We start from the raw sequence: 23937 nt of genomic DNA, 5'->3' as shown, positions 1-23937 counted from the left end.
CATTTATTTGAGTTTTCCAGTACAAAGTGAAAAAATAACATTTAAATATGCACAGAAGAGCGTACACACACACTTAGCTACAAAGTGACTAACAGTGAATTACATAAAGCACATCTCTGGATTTATGACGCAAATTTAAAACAAATTACGCATTGCAAAACACTAAAACTTCAGGGACAGTGTTGAGTCGGTCCATGTGCTATCCAGTGAGGCTATACAGTGTCAGAATAATAACAAATCTGTCACAACAATTCCACTCTTAAAGCAAGCAACTATGTAAAGCAGCTGTTGATTAGGCAGTCAGTTTGGTTTATGAGGTTTGCCAAAATATTACAAGGCAGTCACATTATTAGAAGTGGTAAAGCATATTGTGCATCCAGTTTCAGGTCAGTGTCAGCCTGGGCTATGACAGATTACACTTCTGAGCACAGAGGTCAAATAACCTTAATGGCAGAGACGTTAATGGCTGTGAAGGAAGTCATTAGCTCAGGCTCCATTTCCAGTCTTTCTCCGTCTCTGAGCTCAGCATACCAGCACAAAGTGAGACAGGATGAAGCCTCGCTGTATTCTTTGGGGTGAATAACATTTCCATCCTCATTACATTTGCAAACAATTTTTTATTTATTTCACCAGTTCCGTTTCTTTAAAAAAGTGTTAGTGTGGTAGAGCCTTGCAGTACCTTTCTACCCTTTACTATCCACCCTGCTCTTCACAAATGAGGTGCTCAACATTCAACCTTCACTCCAGCTTCTCCTGCCCCCAGCTGTCATCGGCCTGGGCCCAGTGAAACTCGTAGCCCTTGGACAGCACAAGGCTCTCCAGGTCCCTGTCCTCAGCCCTCTCCTTCAGCCTCTGCTCCTCCAGGAAAGAGACCAGCATGTCTCGTTTCTCCACCGTCCTCATGATCTCTGACAGGATCTCCTGCTCCTCCTGCAGCTCAGAGGCGCTCTTATCTGTATCTGGGGTGATTTGGAAGAGAGCAGAGGAAGGTACTTAGAAATGTATGTACTATTATATCAGATAATATCAGATTGTGTGTTTGTGTGTGTGTTCAACTTTTACCTTCTGTTGCCATTCTCTGTCGTAGATCTTGCTGCAGTCGGCTCTGTGTGTCCTCCAGTTCAAGCTCCTGAGCACTAAGAGAGAGGAGACAATCAACAATATTAACAGAAGTTATGTTTTCTCATACAAGTCTTCAATCCATGTGTGATCCTGATGCGGCCACTTACAAGATCATGAGTTCCGACTCATAGCGCGCCAGTCTGTTCTTCTCCAGAACGAGTTTAAACCAGGACTGATAGAGCTCGGCCTCGTCATCTGTCTGAGATAATTCTGGGAGCGGAAGAGCGAGGTAGCAAAGACGGAACAAAGGAAGGCAGGTAGGAGAAAAGAACAAAGGAGAGAGGGTGGACGCGGAGGCAGGATGGAAGAAGAAAGAGAAAAATATTTCAGAATTTTACATCAATTATGTAACGCCATTACAAGAAAAGAAGAAAACATACTGGAATCAAACCTCAACCAGACACACACAGACACACACACACACACACACACCACACAGGCCTGCTTCAAGACCTGAACAAGGCCTTCACTATTCACTAGGACACAAACAAAGCCCTGTACTGTAAAAAGATGAAGCAACAATGAAGTCTCACTGTCTATTGTGAGTACAGCCATTAACCGTATGTAGAGGCTTTTAACCAGATCGGGATTACAAGGCAGTGCTTTTTCTAAATGGAGAAGTATGGGCACAGCAATTTCAAAAAAAAAGGAGGAGGCTTTTATAGTGGAATTCCATTGAGCTGCATTGTAGTCTTACCATTGAACCAAGGTGTTGTGGTTCAGAGGTCTGTCATTAAAAGTAGCTTTGTAATATCTTGTTCAGGCTAAATTAACTTTGTAAGGCATGGTGAGTTTGTGTGTGTGTGTGTGTAAGTAACAATAAACAGTACCTGTTTCTCCTCTTATAATCTTTTCTATAGCCACTCCTCTCTCCTCTAGATCTCTCTGTTTCTCTGCAACTTCCTCCAGTTGTCTCTGGATGGCCTGGCGATGCAAAAATGAGACATTATTAAATCGACACACGTGATCAAAGGGGATTTTCATTCTTTCTCTTGAGATCTCTGCCTCCATCTCTATGCCATGTAGGTGAAAGGAATTTACTTTGTGGTGCTGACAAGAAAATCCACCGCAATATCTCTCTCTCCTGAAAGTGTTATTCTAGATAATCCACCATCAACAGTTTCTGTTGCTAGAAATATTTCTTTGCTAGAAAGAAGTTGATGTGAATTAATTATTCAAAGTAGGATGTCACTGCTGTGAGCACTGCAAAAAATATTCCATTCACCTTCATTGTATTGGGGTCGTGGCATAGATCCCAGAGACAGATATCGCAAAAGCTGCACGATACACAAAACTGTCTGCATGGCTGGATTCTACCCAGGTTAAAGAATTAGTTTAACATTATTGGTAAATAATCTGATTCACTCTCTTGCCATGGGTTAGATAAAAAGATCAATACCACTGTCTGTATGTTTAGTGTTATGCTAGAGGCAGCAGCCAGGTAGCTTAGCTTAGCTTAGCTTAAAGGCTGGAAATCAAGTGAATCTTAAAAGGAAAGAATAGTACCTGGGCTCTGTGAAGCCTCTTCAGCTCTTCTCTTTTAGCCTGCTGGGCCACCGTCTTCTCCTGCTTCCTCCTCTGTCTCTCTGGACACAGCTGGAACAGGAAGCACAGAACATTTCAGAGAATGAACACAAATACAGTGCATTCAACACTTTCCTTTCAGCGCGGAGGAACTGTTTGTACAAACCTTCTGATTGGATGTTAGGTTTTCATTTTCATTGTCACTAGAGGAAGACTCTTCCAAATTCTGTTGACGGGAGGCTGGATAAAAATAAAATAAGTAAAAAAAATGAGAACAGGCAAGTCACAGATTTTTTTTGCATTTGTAAAATGTGGTTTTTAAATGCGCTTTATAAATAAATAAATAATTTTGATTTGTGCTTTGATATGACAGCTTCAAAAAAAAGTCATATAAGAGAAGGACCTTGAACAAATAAATTTTTTTATGTTTAACCGCTATCGCTTCTCAATTGAAGCCACTAAACCAGTGATATATCTGATAGCAAATAAGACATTTGTTAATTATGTTTGCAGGCTTTTGTGTAATCTATGCTTTTTATTGTGTATTACTGGACAGTTGCACTTTCAGGGCTTTGAAAATTATTATCATTAATCATGCAGGTTTAAAGTATTGTGTGCCAGAGAGAATGGCTGCACTAACCTTTGTTTCTGAGGTTGGTGAGTATGGTCCTGATTTCCTTTTGCACCTCCTGGTCCTGCCTCTCGCTCTCTGAATCCTCTCTCTTCCTCAGCCTCAGGGACGAGAACAAGTTGACCCTCCTGCGGGGCACTGGGGCCATGTCGTCAGAGAACACCCCACCGGAGTCTCTACGGCCCTTGAGGGACACCTGCTGCAGCAGAGAGGGCAGGTCTCTCCCGCCCCCCCACGGATCGGCCCCTAGAGATGCCAATCGTGCCTCGCGCTTGACGGGCTTCTTCTCTTCTCCGGATGGCTCTGGACCCACGGTACCAAAGAGGGCGCTAAAGTTGAACGTCCCCTCTGACATGGGCCTCTGCTTGTGGGGGCTGTCGCGTTTGGTCCTCCTGGTAAAGCAAAAGATGATATAAAACAAAACTTAGGTATGTTTTCATTTGAATTCAATCCAGTTAACGTGGCACCTAACTAAAGTATCAGCAAAGCATTTTATACAAACATTGTGACTGCAGTGTTGGAGCTGCTGGAGGGATTGGTCACACTAAATTTCCTCTTGAAGGCGTTGGCTAAAAGCTGGAAGGCTGAGGGGGACGAGGCCGAGGTTTGGCTCTGGGATGGTTCCTCGTCCTGGCCCGAGTCTGTCTGAGGCTTATCTGCTTCTGTCTCTGCTTGTACCTGATAAAACATCAGAGGACAGGAAAAATGTGGTCAACATAATGTGGAATTAACTCCTCTTATCTCACACACATCACTGTCTTTGGCCTGCTGCATTATACTGTAGAAGGAAGGAGCATAAAGAGATAAGGAGCAGAAATACACTTCATGTGCAGGCATATTCTTTCCTAGAACAACTGATAGTGCTGCCTTAATAAATGACTGACTCCACCTGGGCTTTATGTTGATGTGTGTTTTCGGTGTTAATCAGAGTTTCCTCTGGTGTGATGAGTGTGTCCCAGTTCAGAAGCTTCTCTTTCTCAGAAAGAGATAACATCAAGCGTTTCTTCGGGGTAGACAAGTCGCAGACCGTCTTTACTGTAGCTGAGCACTCTTCTCTCTTCTCACTTCCCTCTGAGGGATTCTGGGTATGTGCTGGTGTCTTGGAACTGCCCTCAGAGTTCTGAGAAAACATAGAATTCAAAACAGGTACAGGCAGTACGTTGTCAATGCATTACACAGAGCTCTTACTCTAGTTATATAATTCTCAATCATAAGTCCTAAAACTACATGCACACAGTATGTGGTGTGTATCCAAAAAATCTAGAATAAATTTCACGTGACACACAGTTTGTTTTTCTGCTGAAGTGATCTCCTCAAAGTCAGAGTCAGCTTCGGGGACGGTCTCTGGTCCCTCTTTGTCCACCGGCCAGCTCCTCTGGAAGTGCTTGATGAATATCAGAGGGAAGGCTGTATGAGGGCAGAAAGAACACTCTCAGCTGTTTGTTTCAGAGGCATGGACATCGTGCTCTCGTCCCTGTGGAAGTTGAATGCACTTATTGTGAGCTGCTTTCAACCAGAGGCTGATCTGGAGAAATATTCATGGGCTGGCATGTAGACTATGAAGGGTGGCAGATGCTGATTTAATTGCAAACAATCACATATATCAATGTTAACTTGACAAAGATGTTCAAACTAAAACATTACATTATTTTGGCACATATCTGGCAAATGATGCAAAATATCTGAAGGTGGTATTAGAAATGAATAAATTGTTTTATTTACAATTTTGTTTTTAATTAATCTAAATTAAATCAGGGTTCCCACTCTTTTTAAGAAATCATTTTCCAGACAATATCCAGGAATGTGATTCACATTCAAACCCAGTTTTATTCCTCTTTCATGAAGTGTGTCAGGTTCATTACAGGTAGGTAGTCAGTGTTTCTGGGACAATCCACTCTTGGCTTTTCTCACCAAAGCAGATTTTTCCACTGCTGTCTCCAGCAAATTGACTACAGCTTACTACGGTTTTCCTCTAACTGTTAAATCAATGACTCGACGGTGGAAGGATCACTAAAAGTCTGTTCTACTCCATGTCTGGTGAACTCATCTTGAAGTATCAGCACACAGCTCATCCTGAGAACAGTTTGAGAGTTTCAAACAAAATACGCACCCAGATTTACGTATGAGATCTGAGGGGCTAACATACTGTAAAAATGTCCAGGACAATATAGATTATTTCCAGGATATTTGGTCAATTTATCCATTTCCAGTCTTTAAATTTCCAAGTATTCCAGGTTTTCCAGGGCCCATGGGAACCCTGTCCTGTAAAATTGTCTGTATTTGACACTAAATTGAGGTGGCAGCTGGAGTAACCCCTCTAGATCCGCCCCTGCACGGCTCACGAATACGTCGGAGCCATCGTTAATGTTATTAGTAACACCTGAGCTTTTCCTACCATGACAAGTCAAAATGTTGCCTGCGATAAAGAACTATTATACACAATTCATTCTTAATAAAACAGTATAAAATAAGTGATGCAGTTTGCAAATGTGAAACATAATGTGAATTTCAGATCTGCATAAAGACAAAAGGTGTTGTGGTTAAGGCTAAGAGCCTAGACTAGAGCAGAGTGGATTTTGATTGACATTTCACTATGACTGCTGTCAGAATTAACAGAGAACAATACTGACCTCTAGTGTTGTGCATGTTGCATTACAACAGTGTTCTCTAGTGACCTCGGTGCAGTCACTGCACACTGCCTTTTCTTGCCAGGACACCTCCCCACTAACAGTTCCTTGATTTATAACGCCACATGCTTTTGTATTTATATGTGTACAAGTCACAGAAACACAAACACTTTAGCTTAGCACTGTGACATTCCTTTCAACTGTAGCTGAGGCTATATGACAAATAAATACAGATATTATGACTTTAGACAAGGGACACAATGCAAAGGAAATCCCAAGGATTCCTCTTCACAAAAGTAAATTACAATCAGCAATTAGAAACAGACTCTGCAAAGGCATTTCAGTTAAAAGACAGGAAAATTAAATCGAAGATGGGAGAAGCAATGCGAAGACAGAATAAAAATGGGAGGCACTCACTCGCTCTGATCTTCCGTTTCCATCGATTGTTCTGTTTGGTGTTGGAGTGATCTACAGAGATGGGAGACGGAGACCAAACCACATTGAGACAGGCAGACTGAATGTTTCGGGAGCTTGGTCAAATGACCTGTTACAGGACAACAGCACAGAGACCAAATCCTCTACAGCAGTGGTCGTCTACCTCTTTGGTGTCACCCAAATTGATACACAGCAGGCCGCAGATCTGTATTTGCTGATGTACTGTCTCAGGGATCCCCGTCTGATTAAAGTAGTTATTGTATAACTGTCTGAACTGTAGATTGGCAGATTAACAGTGAAGAGTGTCAAACCTATGAACAGAGTAGTTGTTCTTATACATTCTCCCATTGGGCTAAACTTGAGCCAATGGAAGAAAAGTGAAATTAAAATATTCCCCATTCCTCCGGGGACCCCCATGGACCCCAGGCTAAGGACCACTGCTTTACATGTGTTTTTAGCAACATTTGCTACTGAGACCGAGGCTGATGGGATTATCATTGGTTCTGTAGGTATTTACAGAGTCTGGATAAACACATTTTGAGGTCTGTTGTCTGAGAAACAGACAATCAAATAAAAAAAAAAGATTTGAAGTTTTCTTCTTTTTAAGCTCTATAACCAAACAAACAGACAAGTTATTATGGTTCTGTATTTTTCATTAGTTTTTGTTTTCAATTCAGTTCAGTTCAGTTAGTTTCCACAGTCTGTTCTTTAGTGTCTGTTTAGTTTTTATTGTTTAAAAATGTTTAGTTTTTTATTATAATATGGGGGGTATTTATCAGGAAGATTTTAGCAATTCAGAATATATAATACAAATATTACAGTACAGTGCAATAGGGTCACTAGTTACAGTTCAGCCAGTTTAGGATTGTCCCTCAGGGAATATCATGTTTTCAAATAATAACAGAGGCCGAAAACCCATTTGTGCAGCACGGTATCTTTGTTAATAGGTCACTCAAACAGAAACTTTATTTACACAGTGCTGCATATTTTGGGAGCTTGAAAATGAGACCACATACTGTACTGTAGGAGCCACACTGACCTTTTGTACTGTCCTGGCTTTGGCCCTTGGCCCCTGTAATATCTTGTGCTGCTTTGACTATACAGGAAGCATCCAGAGCATCCACAGCCATCTCTGTGTCTTCAGGAACTCTTTTCTGACCTTTATCCAGCTGCTCTGAATGCAAGCTGGACGCCACTCCTGCAAATAAAAACAGTACGCGGGCATTAAGTTTTAACTAGCTTTCAATCCATGCTAACCTAAATTGCAGTAAAATGTACTAGCACGTAGCTCATATTCATGCATAATGTCTCACTGGGAGTCTACTTCAGAACAACAGGTTAGCAGTTAATGCACTTCCTGTGTAATACATCATCTAAAACAATTGTTGTTGGGTACCAAACAAATATGTTCCTGTCAGGCAGCAAACTTATCATAATATATTTTTCACACAGTAAAGCATTCAGTGAAAGTAATAATATAGTTTCTGCTTCAGAATGTGACACATGCGGTTTAAAAGGAAATTCCAGTCCAGTTTTTTTAAACTCCACAGTAAAGTATTCATCTCTATTTGCAACACAAGCACTGATAAAATACAGAACATGTTCAGAACAGTACTCACAGAGTAATGATGTCAAAAATGTACAGAATCTTTCCCAAGGTGATTCCACTTGGTCACAGCAAAGAAATGAAAATAACTTGATACAAGCTTTGTATGCAGTGTGTCTATCAGTCTTTAGATAACCAGAGTTTTTATTAATGGGATTGACTTATACCCACGTATGCTCTCACTGTTTGAGAATAAAACTTCACCAAATGATACATAGATACCCCACCCAGAGGAGAGGATAGAGCAGACCCACTAGCAGAACCCATGAGGAAGCTGACAGGAGGAACCGACAAGTGATTCACTTCAATTCTGTTCAGGTTGACTGCAGTGTATTTCAGTTAGGTTCAATTTACCTTAGCTCAACCGTATTTGATTATAGCTAAGCTTTTGCATTTAGCCTAATGTTTTTGTCCATTTTTAATGTTGCATTAAAATAACAATTGTCTTTTTTTGCAGCCGAAGCTTTTAAAGCTGATTAAGGGCCCACTCCTGTGTGCCTGTGAATCCGCTGCACACCTAAAGGTCGCTCAGCTTTTCATCAGATGTTACAAAGCACGTGTTATTTGTTGAGTTAACAAAAGCTGTGATTGTGAATATGATTTGTGTGGGTGATGTTACATCAACTTAGCACAGAGGAGCGGAAAGGATTTGCTTTGTTGAAGTTGTTAATTTTGTGGTTAAAAGATATGGAAATACTTTGAATATTATGGGATAACTGTTCAATCATGTCTGAGCTTTCTTGAAGTTGTTCGACTAAATGGCAATAAACCACGAAGCAAATTATTTATGTAATCAAACTGATTTATTTTTGAATATATTTACAGCTTATAAATATCATAAATTGAGCAATTTTACAATAATTATCAACGTGGAAAACAAATAACAAGGCTTGCAGGCTGCTTAAAGAGTTATTACGAACAAAACTAAGAAACATACAGAATACAGCCAACAAAGTGGATCTGGCAGTGTGCAAAAAGCTGCTATGGGCCTGCTGATCTCCTGAGCAAAGTCTAGGAGGTACATGAGAGAGATCTGGAGAGGGGCTCTGAGGGGGGGAGGCCTCCTTCTGAAACAGAGGGAACCACAGACAGACCACAGACACGTGGATACATTCGTTACTGTCAAACGGGCCTTACAAGAAGGGAGGCTGCTGCTTATGATCAGAGAGAAAAAGCAAATTCAGGGGCATTCAAATGGATGTTTGGTGTTAGGGGGTTTAGGGAGGAACACAGCACATCATGAGTGTTAGTGGGGTTAGCTCGGATTATGTGGGAACAAACGAACGGAACGATTGAGAAACGAACCAAATAAAAGGCGCTATGTGTGCATCATAAATCTGCTGGTTCTGATCCGTAGTGGCACTGAGAGCTGATCTTTCACGGAGACCTAAAACTTTCACACTTGGTCACAATAACAGTCTTAAAGCATAAGCCCAGCTAAATTATATAGCTACCTCATTATCAACAAATCCCATGAAAAGACCAAAACAAACCAAAATAAAACGAGTCGATCCCATTAACAAGTATTGCTAGTAGCCAAAGCCTGATGTAGCTTATTCCTCTGTGCCATAGAGCTCCATTGTTGTCCAACAACACCATATTCCATACTTTGCATCACAGCCAGGACCAGGAAGGACACTTGGCCAGAATGATACAAATCCCCCTAAAAAAAAAAAAACAAGACTACAAGTCTACAGTCGCAATAGCAGCTTTGTGAGGCTGTACAGCTGACGTCAGCATGCTAACATGCTGAAATTTATATATTATATAATAACATCTACCAAGTTCACCATGTTGGAACATTTGCTAATTAGCACAAAACACAAAGTACAGCCGAGTCATCAGGAGTCATCCTCTGGGAACCATGACTGTCTGGTTCCAAGCATCTAGTTAGTAGATGCTGAGATATTTCACTGCATAAGTGAAAAGTTTGAACTTCTGGTGGCACTACATAAAAAGTCAGAGGATCAATAAAGTATGTGGGTTTCATCCTCTGGGGACCTTGAACGTCTATATAAAATATCATGGCAGTCCATCTTATAGTTGCTGAGATATCTCAGTGTGGACAACATGACCGACATCGTCATCCCTAGAGGCACACCGCTAGCGTAGCCACAGGCAGGCTAGGGAAGTGAAGACATATTGTGTTGGTCTTTTCATGGAATTCGTTCACAATAACAAAATTAAAGAATAACGCTGGCTACATCTTGAGCATAATAATCCTTTTTCTGAGAAACACAAGAACAAAATGTATGAGTAGCATTATTTTTTTGTTGCAATTTAACCAAAGTATTACATTCAATTTGGAATTCTATTTAATATATCTTGATGCTACACACAACACCTTTACCCAATACTGCATGCCATAATCGGGATTCGTGCCGGTTTGTGATTGGTTAATGTGGGTTAGGTGGAAGGGGGCGGAGCTACAGAGACAGCCAATGCAAAAGCAACACGACAAGATCTTATGACCGAAGCCGGCCAATCGTCACCTTCCCCGCTGGCAGGAATCAGCCAATCAGAGGATGCAGCATTGGAAACTTGAAACAGACTGAACAAAATGAAGTGAACAAAAGAAAGAAAAATGAATTTGGAAAAAAAAGAAAATGAATGAAATGTGGGGAAAAAAGGAAAATGGGAGATGGAGGATGGAAAGGAAACAGAGTGCTGAGAATTACAAAGAAATGCACTGCTGGCAATAAAGTGATTACAGTAAGACATTACATTGAAATGTGAGAACTGTCCGTAAACAGGTCAGTGCCCCAACAGTGCATTTGAAGAATTGGCCCCTAATTCTGCACAATTAAAGATAATATTCAGAACGAAACTCGCCTCAGGCAGCACTTACAACACAGAATATGCAACAAAACAATTATCAAAAATTACAAAAGAAAAGAATTGCAAAACTATAAAGAAAAAAAAAAATAAAGTGAAATATTTTCACTGAGTCAGGAATATACAGTCTTCTGTGGATTCTGCTTGTTTAAAGCAAACATGTCCACCACTGCCTGGAACGATTATAGATAAGGCTCATTGTTTTGGTTCGGACTGATTTTCATCCAAAAATAAAAAGACATAGATCGAAACAGTTTGAAATTGTAAAAGTATTTATGGGTCTTCTTCTGACAGGCAGAACTCAAAAACCCTTTTGGTAGCACAAATCAAAATGAGGAAAAACTCAAATTAGTTACTGGGGGGGAAGAGGGGCGACCATAAACAATGAGCCCTAAATATATTTAGTCATAAATCAGTCATATATAAATCAGTCAATTATCTTCAACAAATTACATATCAAAGCGAAATATTAACACCTTCTACAAAAAATGTTATTCTAATGACAAAAGGGTTTCCTGAAAATTATGCTATGAAATAATAATAATACTGTTTTGGCATTTCCATTGCACATCTCTGTGGTGCAGAGTTAAGGTACAGCAGGCAATATGCAGAGTCGGTGTGATGTCAGAAACCATGTGCATTACTCTGACATCATTCTAGTTCACTGAAAGAACACCACACTGCCCAGATGGCTTCAAGGTTAGAGTCAGAGGGCATGTTCCAGGTTACTCTCCTCCTACAATTAAATGTCCTTGGTACATTATCAAAACTGATTCTTCCAGACACTTTAAGCCTGTCTGGAGTGCAGAATAGGAGTCTAATTGGTTGTTCTGAGCCGGACAAGATCACTGGATCAGAATCAAATGACTGGGACAGATTTCATGAAGGTGGAAAATGTTACAAACTGACCACCAAGATCTCAACATTGATCTCTGTTGCAGATCATCTGGTGACAGTTGTGTGATATGAATGTAATTATTATCACCTTCAGGGGATGGCTACAGTTTCAGAAGCCTGGAACAAGCCCATGTGAGTCAGAGATGCAAGACCAGGAGACCCTGACAGTCAACAAACACATACCAGGAGATCTGAGCTCATTTCCAACAGAGCCGGGTATTCACAAGGGCAGCCGCATTATATTTATGCATCACCCCTGAAGTCAGCTCAGCATGTACCATTTAATACTTCAATACACATTATAGTCAGAGTACCTGTATGACAAATTGCTCAAAATTGCTCATTTTGTTGTGCTGTCCACTGTAACTGCAGGCAAAACTCACACCAGGCACTGAATACAAACAGCAGAAGCTAATCAAGTGAAGCACTTTTATAGCAACTGTTTATGTTGCTTAATACACTTTTGACTCTGAAAAACACTAAACTAAAATGATAATGGACACTGGAAATATAAGAAATACAGTTTGGATTTGGTTGCACAATTATTACACTTATGAACCCCTGATTCATCCATTATGTGCAGTACAAGAGCACAAATCCATCTGGGCTCCTATCGGGTCACCTGGCCCAGACAAGCCCCTTGTTACTCGCCTTCCTATGTGAGCTGGTGGCCGATGGGCTGCTGCTGGGCCAGCTGGGGCTCCTGGCAGATCTGTCCCAGCACCTCGTGCATCATGCAGAGCAGAGGACAGCCCAGGCTCAGCAGCTCATACAGGGACACATAGTCATGTGAGTAGCTCCTGAAGTGGGACCCCACAGCTGTGACAGACTCACACACACTTCCAAACAGCCGTCGAGGCAACACACACACAGCCCGGCTAGCACGCCTCGGCCAGCTCAGGCCTCGCCTAAGCAAGGAAACCAGAGTACCTGGGGGCTGGATCTGGACGCTGCCCATCGCCGAGTAGGTCCCACCGTCCAACGACGAGGGTAAGACATGGTCTTCCTACATAAGTTTAAGATACACAGGAGGAAAATGATGAAATACAACATAACCTTCTATTACACAACAAAGGAACAAGGGAACTAATTAAGTCCTAGACTAAAAGATAAATTAAGCCAAGTCGAAAGAGTATTTGCAGGAAAGTTGCTAAGTACAACTATCGTAATCCTGCATACTTATTTTTACTCTTCTGTCACTTTTTTGGTGTGCAACTATTTCCACACTGTTGGAGCGTCGCACACAAAAACTACATCAAATTCATGTCTGAGATTATGACTCCCGTGCTATGATTCTTGGTAATGATCTGATGTTTTCACATAAATAGCTGCATTGGATTTCCCCAATATCTGCTGATCCTCCATATTGTATCCAATTCTCACCAAACTGGGTACATACTATATTTGCCAATATTTACATTTGTACATAATTTGATTTATTGATTTGATTTATTTTTATGTCATGCACACAAGGGGCCCAACCCTCATGGGCTTACTAGACACCAAAAACAATACAGTTGCAGTGAGTCAACATTTGATTCCATCACAAAATTTACATTATATACAGCTCGGTCTTGAACAAGTGGCTTTTCTGCCTGACTAGGCTTCCGTCATTTTGAATTCAACTCAAAACATGAATTTGAATAACCATGATTCTGTGATCATTAAAGAAATCATACTTGACACACATATTCAAACAAGTCACCAATAGCGCCACCAAGTGTTTTAGTCTTACAGAATGAAACTTGTGAGCCGTGGGGCAAAGAGGAAGCATTATTAAGGATTCAGTTTCAGTTTGTGGATTGGTTTCTAGGACAATAACATACCTAGCATAGCATATAGCTTAGTCCCATTTGCACCTCAAGAAATTTGCCAACATTTCTTTTTTGCTTCAGCTCCTCAGCGGGCAGCAAACACACCTAAAATTTATTTCTAGCTAGTTTTTTTATGTAACCACTGCTGTCTTCCTTACCATTCTCCTTCTGAACCTCCCCACGTGACTGCTGGACTGACGCTGGGCATAATGCATCTTGCAGTAGAACTTTGCTGTAAAGAAGCACACAAAAATCACAAATCCACTCTTATAAATAATAACTAATCTCCTTAAACTGACACATTGACACTTAACATTTCCAAGAATTGAATGATTCATCTAAACCTCTGAAAAACTAGAAAATAAAGTGAGACATCATCCATATAATATTTTTGTGTAAGATGTTGTCAAACAACATCTGCAGAACATAAACACCTATATGTTTTAAAGTCACTCTCTGGTGAAAGCATCCATAGTTACTATGAATTAAGCGTACCCTCCTGCGAGTCGAAGGTGTGCCCTCCCAGACGGAGGGTGCAGTTGCAGACATCACATCGGAAACACTCGCGGTGGAAGAAGTAGCCCTCTGCGCTCAGTCTTTCCATCACGTACACCCGCTTGGTGCAGAAGTGGCAGATATCACTGCCGCCAAGCCCGGGAGGGAGGTCCTTACGTACCACACACTGAGAGGAAGAAGACCAGGACAAGTTTATATAAATGTTACATGCGGCCTTCGAGATAAGTCTTTTAGAGTTGTTGATTATTTTCGAGAGATGCCTGCAAAAACGGTTGTGTTCCAGCAGTGACATGGTGAACTGTTAAAAGCAGTTGTACCCGTCATAGAAAATGTTTGGTTGCAATACAATCCGTGAAGAATGACAAGAAATATTATTTTTAAATGATTGAATGTGAATTCTATTAATGTGAAAAAAGTGGTGTTTCCAGTTGAATTACAGCAAAAACAACAGGCTTGCCGGTGTACCATAAAGCAAATATGTAAATGTTTTCAATGTTATGTTACTCTTGTGTCTGTAATAATTCCAGGGCATAACTCTTTTGTACAGAGCTAAGGTAGCCGTTTTCCCGTTTCCAGTCTTAATGCTAAGCTAAGCTAATCATTTGCTGGCTGCAACTTCATATTTACGGTACAGACGTAAGGGGTATCAATCTTCCCATCTAACCCTCGGCAAGAAAGCAAATAGCATAGATATAAAAAATGTATTGGCAAATTTAATCTATTCATTTAGGCCACAAGCCTTAAGTCCACTCCCAAAGTCTAAATGTAGAATTAACAATATCAAAATCTTATGTCAGCAAGTAAAATGAAGAAAACCGACTCGAAAATTCTGTATGTGCAATAAACCTCAATATCTCAAAGGTGGAATTTGAATACGACTAAATGCTAAGACTGCTAGTTTACTTTTACTTAAATGAAGCCACTTTTTAGGTTATCACCATCCAATGTCATGTCACTAGAACCCAACAATAATGTAAATTCTCTTCAGAGATCAAGCAAAATTGTGACAGGCATTAGACTCCAGTTCAAATGATGTGATTACATCCACAACGCTACAGTGAGCATCAAGCTAATCATCATCTAGTCTCTTCCAGCTACACTGTAGCTAACAAAGCTTTTTCAAACCGGCAGGCAGTTGAAGGCCAAACAGCAGTTAAACGTGACTTTAAGCTGATAATGCCTGCATGCAAATGTATATGAATACAAGCTATATAATATATATGCATATGCAGTCAGTCCTCAGAAGCTTTATTTCATGTCTCTGTGGTGTGAAACCATCTAGCACTGTTGCAAACATACTAGCGGCTCTTTTGGTTTGCCCTCATGAAGACAAAGCAGAACCCAATTACCCCTTTAGCCTTAGGAGCCTTCCGTGGCCAGGGAACTAGAGCCTGAAAAAGGCAGATTATCTGCACAAAAACAATCTGTTTTTCTTTTGTGCTTTAAATCTTAAAGTCATATAGTTGAAATCAACACACTCCGTAATGACACCTCTTTAATAATGCTGTTAGTTTAAGATGTAAACTGTATTAAAATTCCATTAAATCCATGAAATCTGGGTTAGATTTGTGTCTGCAACATCCACATGCAGCTTACCGGTGTGGCATTGGGCCTGTGGTCTGTCTCATAGAGGACGGCCAGTATCTGAGCTTTAGCATCTATGGCTGATGATACCTTCCCAACTGTACGCTAATGTTAACATCAGGGAAACACAGGCACAGACGGTTGGAAGGGAGGAAAAGGAAGGAAGTGGAAAGCACAGACAGGAGTTAGGAAGGAGACAGGAAGGAGACAGGTGAAAAAGCATTTATGCAACTGCATTCAAACTGAGGTATTGACTAGTACCTCTTTAATGTAACTAGGAGCTCCAGTTGGACAACTCTCAGAGCGAACAATTGACTTTTGAGTGATTCTTCTAGGGGTCTGAAGAGCGCAGCTCCCTTTGCACTAAATGAACACCAGAATGAAGATCACTTGTACAATGATACACAGTTCATATACTGTATGTCAGAGACAAAAATGTCTAAGAATCCTTGCATGCTTAATTCTTCGCTATGGGTTTTCTGTGTTTAATCTAACTCAACCCTTTTCCTCAGGTAGAATCAGAAATATGTGAATACAATCAAAATTCGAAATGTGATGTTTCTGCATGGATAATCTGAGCTGTGATTATATTAATGTGACATTAAGACATCAAATTGAGTTTTAACAGCCAAATGAAACTTCTATTCTAGCAACACTACATACCAGAATTTCAACCTTTTACATCCCATTGGTATCAGAAACTCAGAACAGAAATGAGTCTGTAGCCTTGGGTTAGAGCAGAGCCAGTGTCTTCGGACACAGGAATAATGCATATGAATTCTGAAGTTTAAGGTTGGCTGTATAAAATTCTGGAGTTATTTGGTTAGTTTGATGTCTTAAAGTTAGCCAACGTTGTCTCAAAAGCCCAGAAAAGAAGGTAAGACGTTTTTTGTTTTTTTTTAAATTAGTCCCAATTTAATTAGTCCTAATCTTGTCCACAGACAAGAACGTCCAAGTAATTAGTATACTTTTAAGGATCATTTGAAAAAAAGGCCTATTTGTATGCAAGACACAATAACAAAATTTTTTATTTTTAATTTTTCGTAATTATGATCTTAAAATTGGTAAAAAAAAAAATCTCCTTTAAGAAAGCACTAATTTGGGAATATTTTCCAGTAGGATACTTTCACTTGAGATCTGCAGGTTTTTAGTGCTGGACTAGCTGGCTGTCTTCAGGCAGGCTACTGATACGCACGAGGAAACTGTTACCTTCATGTGATCATTGTCAGCTAATTTCCTATCATCAAATGTCTCCTGAGCAGTTTTGTGGACCTTCTCCTGCTCACGCTCATTGTTATCCTTGTGCAGTGAAGAGACTGGATGAGAAGATGAGCTGCTGTGTCCATTTACACAGTTAGTGTCAGAGAAAGCAGAGGAGAACGTGTGGTTCTCATCAGAGCAAGCTGAAGGAAGGGCAGCAGGTGTTTTGTTGTTGCGTGTGAAGGAATCAACATGAAGAGAAGAGATTTGATCTGTTTTTTCAGAGTCAGTGTAAGAGGCGGGAGTAGAGGGGTCTTTCTGTATCCTGTCCTTGTGTCCAGCAGCGTACAGGGGGACAGAGGAGAAACCAGCCTGGGCGGTGGGGTCAGGGACAGGGTGGACTACAGGGTAGACAGTTGAGCCTTTAGATACAGAGGCAGAAGGAGAAGGAGGAGGAGGAGGGGACAAGGAAGGAGGGGAAGAGGTAGAACGTTCCACCTACAGAAGAAGAGTCAAACAGAAATTAAAGACTGAGCAGAACAGAAGCATGAGACTGGATGGAAAATATCTTCACCAAATCAAAAGCTGCCTGAAGAGAATTTCACAGAGACAAGTCAAGGAGATTGTAGAAATGTTCCCTTTTGAAGCAAAAGCAAACTAATTTAAAGTTAATCAAAAAATGTGTTAGTGAATGCTGACAGATACAATTAAAGGCCCTGAAATCCTATTTTATCAATTTAGTTCCTTCTTATGTCTGCTAGAGTTCTACAAGTTTTCTATCTAAATATTCTCTATCTAGAGTTATTACAGTTTTGGCTATTTCAGATGAGATATTTCTGTCTTTGTCAAAGTTTCTTGACACATATTTCAATTTTTTTTTCCAACATTCAACTATTGCTTATTCATTGATGAAAACGTACTGTAATATGTTTCCAGGGCTTTTATTCGCCACCAACATCATGCAAATTGCCCTTTAACCAATATTCAAAACCTATAATATCTACAAGCTCAAATTCGCCATGTATGGAATACCTAAGCAGCAAGTGAGAAAAAAAGTGGTTAAGTCTAAACTGTTTGGTTTAGTGTTCCCAGGATAATATTTTCTTTCATCAAACAGGTGGCAAATATTGTTTGCCATGGGAAAAGGTAAAAGATTTTGGCTGGTGTTTTTGTTTTTGTCAGGATAATTTTATTGTTGTAATAATCATTTTGGCCCCTAGAGGCTAATGTGCACCACTGCTCTAAGTTCTAAATAAGAGTAAAAGTATAGTTTACAATTTTTTGAAGACAAAAGATTTTTGTCTGCTCTTAACTCATAAATACGGGAGGGAAAACAATTACGTTTAAAACAGCTTTTTGTTCATTCTCCCTAGCCTCTCAGGGCTTCCGTAGCCTGGTCAAATCCTGACACTAAAATTTGTGGAAATGTGGAATTCAGACCTGAACCTCCAGGATACCAGTTTAATCAATATGATTATATTATATAATAAACCTGAAGACTCTGACCCACCAAAGAAAACAGCAGCTCAGCAACTGCCATATACTCAAACTGTAAATGTCTAAGATGCACATGGTTATCATGAACATGCAACTAAATGTTATTAGTCGAGCAATATGGTTGGTGCAATACACAACCTGTGACTCAGGAAGAGGAGAACGAGGAGCAGGGGGAGGTTTGTTGGACCCAGGAAACAGAGAGGAAAGGAGGACAGCTCTCTCCTTTATACTCCTCCCAGTAAACTCTCTAGTAGACAGTCTCTGCATGGACAGCAGGTGGTGGCGGAAATTGTAACAGAGCATGTAAAAATTATATTTTTTTTATAAAAGTTGTGGTGGAAAATATTGTGCAGAACTGGCATTCACCTGCTGCATTGACCCCTCTGACCTCTCAGAGGAGTGATCAATATCTGAAGCAGAGAAATGACTGGTTGACATGTCAGGAGAGGTGCGTCCTGGGTAGTAATGTTCAGTAACATTAGGGCTCCGTGAGCGCGGAGAACTTAGTGGACTCTTAGAGTGCGAGGGTGAAGGAGAGCGACTGAAGCCGCTCTGAGGGGGAGGCGATTTGGGGGAATAGAGGAAACTGGTTTGCTGAGCCACCTCACTGGGATTCTCCAGTAAGCGAAGGTAGATGGAAGGCTGAAAACAAGAAGAAGAGACGAGGAGGAGCAAGAGGAAACAAGAGTGTATGGGGTTTGTAGTAGTTCCACAAATGTTACACATTTATGGCGTTCTTATTTGTAATGTGTAAATGAAACCCATCCAATCACATTCAGTGGTCAGAGGGAGGCGTACCTGCCACTTGGGGCGAGAGGGAGGCAGAAGAGGAGGAGGGGGGACGTCCTTGGGCTTTGCAAAGCGGGGATTATCTCTCTCCTCCTCATCCTCATCCTCCTCCTCCTCTGAGAGAGGAAGTGGGGTGGTGGAAGGAGACAGAGGAGGAGAAAGGGATGGATCGGATGGGTCCTCATCAGGCTGACGTAAGGAGGAAAGGAAAGGAAATAGGAAAAGGAAAGGAAAAAGGAAAGGAGAAAGGAAAGGAGAAAGGAAAGGAGAAGGGAAAGAAAAGAAAGGGAAATTTTCAAGGAGAGGAAATGTCTCAGATGATCCAAATATCATTTTCACATGCTTTGGAAATAAAATACAGTATTAACAAGTTGGCAACAGAATACGTGTCATAGAGTGGCAGTAAATTAGTAATATTAAATACTAGTTGTGTATGTGCAGAAGCCTTCACTTAACGCCTCAACGATACTACGGAGGGGGACCCAGTTGTTCATAGAAGAGGTGGGCAATTGGGGTGAGTACAAATAGTAATATTGATATGTGGTGACAGCACAAAAGTCTGTATCGAAGCACAAATCATCATGTCTACGGCTGAAAGGCTTTCAATTAGAGCCGCTGCAGAGCAGAGTTTCCGGGGTCGAGAAGAAATCTGGTGTTTGACCCCGCTGCTTTGGGAATGAATATTTGCATTTTGCATTGGGAAAAGAAAGGTCGCAAATACATAGTTTTTTTCTCCAAAGGAGAGGCTGCAAATTTTAAGTTCTGATTTCATCAGATCGGCTGGCTGTGAAACCGGGATGCCACAAGTCACTCTTGCCCCACCCGTGGCTCTATTGTCGTCCTTGCATCTTCCGCCTTTAGACTCACCATTCGCCCACTGTTAGTTGAAAGCTCCTTCAAAATACCCCTTCAAGTTTCTCGGAGACCGGATCCAGCCACATTTCGTCTTGTGGCTTTATCGATTTAGGGGAACAAGGGATTTCGCCAAAAAAAACACAGACTCCTTGGCAACATGGCAGAGTTGCCACTCATTGCGACCACGTATTAACCATGGCTATTAATATACTCAGAAAAACAGGAACAGCCCTACGGCTCAACTCCGGTTTCGTGTCCCGACACCGGATCACCCCTGCCCATTATGCTGTGTCTGAGACACAGTCAAAGTGTTATTTTGTACCTCGTGCTGCTATCATATTAGTTAAGAAAGAGACACAGGAGTCATTAGTTTAAGCCATAATTGCCGTCCGTATAGAGAGACAATTGAACCTTGTAGGTCCAGAATACACATGCTTTATTTCACTTTTTAGTCTCCAATTACTAGTTATATACTTAAATTCGTAATGGTGCAGCTAATCTTGACGCCAACAATCGTTCAGAAAACTCACTTTACTTTAAAGGCTTTACACTAACGATTCATACATTATAGGCAATATTAATCTATCCAAAATGTACAATAACCAATAACATATAACTTTTCTACGAAGCATCATTAAAGGTAAACATTTTTTCTTTATCTCCCAATGCTGCTACGTACTGTAACTAAATGAGATACTGGAATCCCTGTGAGATTGTACTTATTGCATTTATTTGGTACTTCAATTGGGGCACAGTCTAGACTAGTTTCTCTTTATCAGCAGCCTGTTACATAGACCTATACCCTCAGTATTGCAATTGTGTACCTGCTAACTACCTGTAATAAAGATAATAAAACCATTGCTTAGCTCACTTTCAGAATGTTACTCACACATAACCAAACCATAAACGCTCAACGTCATCTCTAGCCAGAGCAAATTCATCTGCGTGTTGTGTGATCCGTATCCAGGGTGAACATAAGTCAGTCAGTTAATCTAGAAGCTAATAATACCCAGTTGCACATAATAGACTGAATTCTACTCACCCATATCAAAGTGTTTTCTAACTTCACATTAGATAAGCATTTCATCCTTCATCATAAAGAGCTACTTGGTTTAGTAAGTTAATAATATGAAATCGTGTGTGGCTAATACCCTTTCCACATGAGGCCCTTCCTCCTATATTGACACCTAAAAAAAATACAACTATTTGATCTGTCTGGACCTGCATACTGTATGTTGGATTGATTTTCTAGGCTACATTCCCATGTTTTGTATACTAGATTCCTGTTTGGATGTTGCTTGGGGCGGGCACCTGCCACACTTGGTTAATTTAAACTGTCATTTACTTTAATGTTTCAGTGATACTCGATGCAGGTGAGATGACTTTCCAGTGGATGTCGGTGACAATGCGGGAATAAATATGTATATTTATGTATGTATGTATCTGACGCTCACAGCAGCAGCCCGTGGCACCATGCATACCTACTGATAATTCTTACAAAAACACTCTTATACTCACACTCCTTATAACAGTTTTGTGAGGAAGCCGAACGCTTTCAGAATATTACGCTCAGCCAAACATATCAATTGCTTACTGACAGCAGGTTATATAGATTAAATCCTCTCTCTCATATCCTCTCACACACTCAACAGACACACACTACATACAACAGACATAACTATCATCACACAGATAAAGCCACCTAGCGTGTGCTTGTTGCTGTCGGAGTGTCAAGTTAACTGAAAGCGAACGCTGAAATAGGTACGCACAAGTAGATTGTTCTTTGTGGTGTAATTCACTTCACTGGTCTGAGTGGAAATGACTCATCATTACGAAAAATTTCATAGAATACTTCATATGCCACGCTCAACTACTGGTTCGCCAGGCACAAAGCGGCAAAACTGCTTGTACAAACTCATTAATAAACTTTAGATGTTTATAATGGTAGTGTGTTAACATAGTTCTCTTTATCTTGAAAGAATGTTCCCACACTGCAAAACTAACTATTTATTAATAAAGAATTACACTTCAACCTCATACTCAGTAGAATTAGTAGCGTCTTAATGTCCTAGCCGGGCCAGACTGAACGCAAATAAACTCAATCATACTACTATTTAATGTCCCTATGTTGTGTACTGTAGTTGATGGTCTTAAAAGTATTATTTAATCTAAGACTTTTAAACGTAAACCTGCATAAAACAACCGTAAGGAAGTGTAACTTTAAAGGTTAACTCCTCCCATTTTTCATTTAGAAGATACTCCAAGAGTACAGGTAAATCAGGGCGACACTTGCGGTCTGTAGCTTCGCTCCGTCCAAGGTGGCTGCACTGACCCATGTATTGGCATTAATTTTATAACTTCAGTTAAGTAAATGCAGCGCGTCTGATACCGAGGTGTGTCCACAATTTGGAGGACTTGAATCGCAAGTTATATTTATTCTCATTCATGAGACGAATATAAAAATAAGTTTTATATTCGACTATGTACATGTATGTGCCTTTAATGAGCTGATGAGTCAGCTCAAGGCACTCTAGAGTCAGCTGATTCGTTCTGGTGAGTGTGCAAACTATCTACAGTGTGCAAACAACTCGTTGCAGTTTGCATAGAGAACAAGTGGTCACCAATCAGGATGGAATGATACACTGAAATTAGAAGGAGTACAACAACAGAGGAATACAATCCATGATGTTGTACTGAAGTAATGTAAAAGAATCGATGAATCAAGATGGGGGAGGTCTCATTGGTGCGTCAAAAAAAAGTTAAGTTCACCAAACATGTTAGAGGGATACACTGAGAGTGTGCGGTTCACACCAACAGGAGGATAGAGCTCTCCCTCTCGTGAGGTGGTATCAAGGCTATACGTCGTGTGAGGGACTTGACCCACGTGAGCATGATTTACTCGCGTTGCTGTGCGTGCATACTCAATCTATTAGCCGAGTTGAGGAACTGTATGCTCCTTCAAAACTTGGCAAGCCCAAGACTGAGGTTGTGCCTAATGAGTAGTGGTCACCAACAGAGGATATCACTGAGATGTTATCTGAGGGGAAGTGGGTCACACCTAATCGCAGATGGTTCTCGCAGTGTATCAGCTAGTCCCGTCTTCACTTCACCATGCACAGAGGTATGCCGATTGATCAACGTTTGGTCATCCGTGAACACTGAGGAGCAAAACTCAGCATGCTTCGAGAATGTGCGGTCAGCGAGACAACAGGAGGAGTAGCGCGCGCGCATGGATGACGAGTGTGCCATCCAGAGAAAGAGGGAGAGGGATTCAACGCAGGAGAGTGGAGTGGGAATGAGTCATCATATCAGAGGTAATCTAGAAGACTGTATGACGATCTCTCGAACAAGAGTAAGTCTCATGAGATTACAACTGCTGAGACTTTATCTCTGTAGAGTTGCCGTCATACTCAATATAAGACGGTAGTTGGCAGATCTGAGAGTGGTCACCCATCAGAGGATACACTGTGAGTGGTCACAAGATGAGGCTGGGTCACTGTGATGAGAACTTTACTTACTGTGATAGGTCACAACAGAGGAGTCACTGAGATTGGTCACCGTAGAGAGATGTGCTCACTACTGAGTGTTGAGCCGTCTTATGTATCAGTCGGTCAGAAATCCGGTGTCTTCCAGTTCTTGTCCAGGTCTGTGAGCAGTAAGACAACAGGGCGAGATTAACCAGCTGATATCACGCGCTTCAGACTTTGAATTGTGTAAGTTCAGTGTGTTCAATGAACAATGAGGCACTAAGATTGTATAATTTAGTTGTAAAGGTTCTATTAATGTTAATGTGAAGTGATGTGCGACATTACTGAATTCCCTCTAATCGCCGTGCTGATTGACGGCTTTTTGTGTTCTAGATGGATTTAGATAGGCCGTGCATCACGCATTTAGCAAACAGTGCCCTTGATCTTTTCCCTTTTGGGGTTTTTTTTTGGGTTTTTAAGCTTTAACTCATCTAATCAGAACCGACTCTTTCGACCTCGACCTGTGAAACTATGTTGC

At 40.8% G+C, this 23937-nt stretch overlaps 1 protein-coding gene across 1 annotated transcript in view; it reads right to left on the bottom strand.

Moving 5' to 3' along the window:
* Nucleotides 1–309: 309 nt before the first annotated feature.
* Nucleotides 310–23937, bottom strand: part of mical2b (microtubule associated monooxygenase, calponin and LIM domain containing 2b) — a gene marked incomplete at its 5' end in the record, with an annotated part of 44304 nt that continues 20676 nt past the window's right edge. The window contains 21 exon segments of the mRNA XM_035664908.1: nt 310–959; nt 1063–1136; nt 1230–1332; nt 1953–2046; nt 2629–2718; nt 2813–2886; nt 3287–3669; nt 3780–3955; nt 4167–4397; nt 4563–4684; nt 6322–6372; nt 7379–7537; nt 12608–12683; nt 13650–13723; nt 13987–14173; nt 15604–15696; nt 15853–15954; nt 16801–17289; nt 18427–18549; nt 18655–18930; nt 19087–19266. Coding sequence (XP_035520801.1) covers nt 739–959; nt 1063–1136; nt 1230–1332; nt 1953–2046; nt 2629–2718; nt 2813–2886; nt 3287–3669; nt 3780–3955; nt 4167–4397; nt 4563–4684; nt 6322–6372; nt 7379–7537; nt 12608–12683; nt 13650–13723; nt 13987–14173; nt 15604–15696; nt 15853–15954; nt 16801–17289; nt 18427–18549; nt 18655–18930; nt 19087–19266 — 3378 coding nt within the window. The 3' untranslated portion in view covers nt 310–738.

This window comes from Morone saxatilis, unplaced genomic scaffold (assembly GCF_004916995.1).
Source record: "Morone saxatilis isolate NCDOM2014 unplaced genomic scaffold, NCSU_SB_2.0 Contig2, whole genome shotgun sequence".
In the NCBI taxonomy this organism is placed as follows: Eukaryota; Metazoa; Chordata; class Actinopteri; family Moronidae; genus Morone; species Morone saxatilis.
Note: the sequence above shows the minus strand (reverse complement) of the source record. Positions and strands in the feature narration are given on the sequence as shown.